The sequence below is a fragment of the Euprymna scolopes genome, chromosome 4 (assembly GCF_053919585.1).
Source record: "Euprymna scolopes isolate OS-2025 chromosome 4, ASM5391958v1, whole genome shotgun sequence".
NCBI lineage: Eukaryota > Metazoa > Mollusca > Cephalopoda > Sepiida > Sepiolidae > Euprymna > Euprymna scolopes.
In genome coordinates, this window is record NC_136485.1 from 165,801,944 (window position 1) to 165,807,083 (window position 5,140).

The 5,140-nt window shown below is 36.2% G+C and overlaps 1 protein-coding gene across 1 annotated transcript; it reads right to left on the minus strand.

The window, feature by feature from the left end:
- Nucleotides 1-1,317: 1,317 nt before the first annotated feature.
- Nucleotides 1,318-1,824, minus strand: LOC145272522 (uncharacterized). Its single transcript, XM_080127037.1, has one exon. It carries the CDS (start codon nt 1,822-1,824, stop codon nt 1,318-1,320), a length of 507 nt encoding a protein of 168 aa, XP_079983163.1.
- Between the last annotated feature and the right edge of the window lie 3,316 nt (nt 1,825-5,140).

Genomic DNA, 5,140 nt, shown 5'->3' on the forward strand with positions numbered 1-5,140 from the left:
GAAGGCTATACTTGTGAATTCCTAAAGAGAGAATTTGTAAAATCTTGTTAAGAACCCCACCATTTCACAGTTGGAAACGTTCGTTACTAAATGGAATTGACATTTCCATACGAACTCCATTACTTTAGCTCCAGTTTTCTTCAATATTTTTTCTTTTATGATTTTATATGAACTTTTCAAGTCCAGTATTAGTTTTTTTTCTGGAACGTACAAATGATTTTTTGCATTCTCTGTCATCTTTCAAAGTACGCCGTATGTATTTTAATAAAGAAAAAACTTACTATTAGTATTAACACACACATACACACGCATACATATGTACATATATATGTATGTATGTATGTATATATGCATGTATATATGTGTGTGTGTGGACGTGTGTGCGTACGTGTGTGTGTGTGTGTATGATAATACTCTCGTCGATTCCTACGTATAAGGTTCGCCACAAGAACTAAGTTGTTCGGAAATCCACACAGATGATTTGTTTATTGTGGTGAAGGCTTTGCGCAGAACTAAACTCACTTTTTGACATAACTGCTAATCTCAATGTCAGTTCAATGGCTTTCATAAGAAGGAGCAGACAGTAGAACTCGTGTCTTTCCATTCTCCTAGATGCATGTCTTAGGGTGCATCTCTCGCAGTGTATTAAACGCGCTCCCAGATATTAACTTTGTAATTTCTATGTATGTATGTATGTATTTGTTTTCATTTTTTATCTTTTAGTTCCATATGTGGATAGGGCATCCTGAGGGATTCCAGACATTCACTCGATATTTCTGAGACTCCAACCGAGAGATATTTTTCAGATTCTAAATTCACTTTTAAAGCACAATTATTTTTATTTCTTTTACATTTGATTTACTTGACATATACACCAGGCAGCAAAACATAAATTAATTGGGGATTTTTTTTGTTACATTTTCACCTCAAACAAAGCACAGTGCTACGTTGATGTAGTGGGCTACTATCAAGACGTACGTTGGAGGGATACTATGTAGGGAGTTTAGCAACAAGATGTATGCTTACATTACACTTGAACTTCTGCATGTCAGTATAATTGGTGAACCAGGAATCTGGAAGGGAATTCTAAAGTCTAGCAGTTCTAGGAAAGAAACTATTTGAGTAGAAGGCTTTCTTACATATAGGGATCTCTACTGTGTGACTTTTCTGCTTGTCGCGTTTGTCGGAGGTAATTACGTCGAGGGGTTACAAGCGCTTTTTGTTCGTCGGAGCATCTCCCATCAAAATACTTGTAAAACTGGCAGAAGGTGCAACATTTCGTCGATGGGACAGAGATTGAAGTTGAAATGAAGTCTTTTAAATTGACGTGGAAAATCTGATGGAATCATGTGTAATCTTGGCGCCAGTTAATATGACACCTTCTATCACATTACATTGCATGCGTTTAACACACCATCTTGTTCCATTGCATAGTCGTGGAGCGTTAAGATTCCACAGTAACATAATTAGATATCCAGCTTTCTGCTTCAATTTTGTTGTGTGTTGTACAACATGGTCATCATCGAGACTAGAAACTAGAGAACTGAAAGTGTCTTTCTTACTTAGAATTTCGTTAAGAAGAAGTTGTTGGCTAATGACATGTGTTATGTCATTATTAGGAGCTATTAATAGAAGTGCTCTTTCCGTTAGCCATTGAGGAATTACATAGTTTTCAGCTATATCTGAGTAAACTTTGCTACTTAGTTCTGCGAGTGATGAAACACTCGATCCAATATCTGGAGTAATAATAATCTTGTCATATTTGGTTGATGGAATCTTGCCATCACCAATTTTCAGAAGTATGGAGCCAAACTTAGCAGCCATTTAGTCACTATTAATGTGGCCATGTAGATAATGTTGCAGTGTTGATGTACTTCCATAAATGTGACAATTTAATACAAGCATAGGACTTTCACATGGGAGAATAGGACGTGTTTGTCGGAAGTAACTTAACATTAAGTGTGATGCCACCCATAACCACGTCATGTCTCTCGAGATCATGTAATGTTTTATCTAGAGCTTCAAATGCTTCTTACGGTCCTGGATAAACGATATCCGATGATGAGGCCCCAGCTTGCAGGCCTTAAGGAGTGGTGGTGAATGTAAGTAATCCAACTGGGTTTAAACTTAGCTGAGCCATTTCCACAATCCGTGTTTTAATCAATTATACCAATCCCAATCCTGTAATTATAAAAAGTTGGGTCTGGATATGATCTTAAACTATATCCGATGGTGAGGCTCCAGTCTGCGGGTTTTGGGGAGTGTGGAGCCACCCCTTAATTGTCATTCCTGCCAAGTCCACTCTGACCTGGAGTGGTAGTACCTGTTAGGGTCCCAACTATGGGTTAAATAAAATACAACTTAAAAAACAAATATACTATATTAAAAAATCGTTCTTCAAAATCACCAGATTCGGCATTAAATAACCTGAAAAGGGTTGATATGCCGTAAAACAAAACAACCAAACCAAACTCAAATGCTTCTTCTGTTCCATTGTACATTAATCTCATACGAAAGAATTTTGTAAAACTTTAGATGAATCTGATCCCGTTCTATTAAGTGAACTGGATCAAAATCTTTGGCAATTTAAATATCGAATGAGCTATTCTACCATCAGGAAAAAGAGTGGTGACAATACACTTTTACAACTACTTTTCCTTTTGAAAGAATTAGCTTGATAATAAATGTCTTTCCTGTGCCTCTGGATGTATCAAGGAATATAAGACAACATTGCTGATCTTCTTATAAGTTCATCTTATAAGTCATATCTTGAATATTTTGTCTGCAAATGTTTCATTAAGCTCAGATCTTGATTGCGTTTCTTAAATGCTTCTTTTTGTGCTTGCCAAAGCCGTGTTGGATGAGACACTACACCTGTAATCAACGTGACGCAAACAAGTGTCTCAAATGAGATTCAGATGTAGATGCTTTCTGTAATCTAGCGTTCCGGTTGTCATCATAATTAAGTTGACCATATGAACTGCGTCCCTGAATGTATTCATAATTTTACCAATGATATTTTTTAGGCCATTAAAGCTTTGTGGACATCTAACATGGTGTAGAAGCAGTATCAAACAGAAGCATTCAAATTGGTTTGGATGCACTGTGTATAATCTACCTAAAACTTTTTTTTAACACACGGATAACCTGGAACTGATCTAACCTTTTTCCGTCGTTTGAAGTTCTAATGTTGATTGTTCCATGTATAATAAGCGGGCACTTCAACATACAAAAATGTATGTGCAGATAAGTATATTTTACACAAATGAGAAAAGCTGTCAGAGTTGTTGTAGATGGATTTGCAACTCTGTCCGATGCATTACTTTCAGTAAAATATATTCGCCGTCAATTTTCTAGATGAACTGACAGGTGAATAACTAATGAATTATGTACATGTATGTAGAATTTAAGTATTTTCCAAAAGGTATCGTTAGTTGAAATGTAGCGGTCGGTTTCATATCTCTTAACTTCATTATGAACAATGTTTTCAATTCTGAAGACAGTTTGATCACTGCTTTTATTCACACACTTACAAATATAATTAATTGGTTTCACATTGTTACAATATTCAACATTAATATGTGTGTTAAAAATCTTACATAGGAGTTTATTATATGGTACATCGCATTGATTGTCTACAGAAAATTTTACTTTGCCAAGGGAGGTAACTGCTGTTTGGAAGCCACGAGTAACAGTAGATAATCGACGATATAGTGGATAGCTATTTTTATCTGACTGAGTTTCATTCAAAAGATATTATCCTTCTCTGATATAGGTTGCAGATATGTTTAACTTTCCACATAATCCATGAATCGTGTGGTATCTAATGATATAATGTAAAACTGGCTCTGTCACAGGATCCAGAATTTCCGCACTGATAACAGTCGGTGAGAAGATCTCAATTTTTAACTTTGTTCAGCCCAAACCAGACAATGAACATGTGGCAATCCTTTTTTTCTGTCACTCAATAGATTACATGTATGCTACTACCACTCTGAATAGGTCTCCTTTCGTAAGTAGTTGGATAAGGATATCTAGCTTTAGATAAAAGAAAAAACTCTTGGCATAAGGACATGGCGATCATGCTGTTGTTCATTCAGAAAGAGTTCTTTCGCAATCTCAGGCCATTTTGGATTGCATGTTTTCTCACATGTATCTTGTGTGCATTCATGCATATACCGGGGTCCTTTAATAAATGTTGCTGGTCGAAGAGTCAATTGGCCCACATTTTCAGTATTGTCACTAATATTTAGTGAGTCCCTCAAGTAAATGTAATCAGTAATCCTTAGTTCTCTTTGATGAGTTTTAATGTAAATAAGAAACTCATGCTATATTTTAGCATACATGTCAACTATATATTGTTGGAATAGTTTCCTAAATTTAATAAGCATGTTGAAAATTCCGCCACGGATCAGAATCCTATATATGTAGAAAGCGTTACATATATTTTCCTGCTACTATCTTTTTGTTGTGAGGATTTGTTTCCAATACACAGAAATTATACCTTTCTTGACCTGCCCAGTGAATGATTGGGTCGTGTAAAGCGTCATATCCCCAAATTGCTTTAGTGATACGTTGTAATTGATTGTTTCTGGGATGCAAAATGATGCCCTGATGACAAACTCCTGACCCGCTATTACAACTGCAAACTTCTGTGCCTGTCTCGTGGTTTTGTTAACATATATAACCACTTTTAAGTCGTTACAGGCTGCATGTTCCATAATCATCTTAAAGTTTTGGATGAATTTATTCTCTCGGTGAAGCATACTTTTAAGTTCAAGAATAATATCAAACTCTGTTGATCATTACCCATTAAATATATTTGAAGATACGAAGGGAAGCAAAGCACCAACCCAGCCAGCCTGAATGATCGGCCCATCATCGGCCCATTACAGTGTTTGTCGGCTGATCGTCGGTTATGTAATGGGCCGATGATAGGCTGATCATTCAGGCTGGCTGGGAACACTCTAGCATATCTGTCCACAAACTTTAAATCTTGGTATATAGATCCTTTCACATATTCATTCAACACCACTGAAGTAATTATTCTAACTCCTAATGTTGTTCCTGCTAATAGTTTTTCTGTTGCTGACTTTTCTTTCTGGAGGACACTGCTGTTGTATTACAACTAAAAGAATTT

Excerpts from the sequence above, each read along its gene's own strand:
- LOC145272522 (XM_080127037.1), bottom strand. The coding sequence starts at position 1,824 with ATGGCTGCTAAGTTTGGCTCCATACTTCTGAAAATTGGTGATGGCAAG.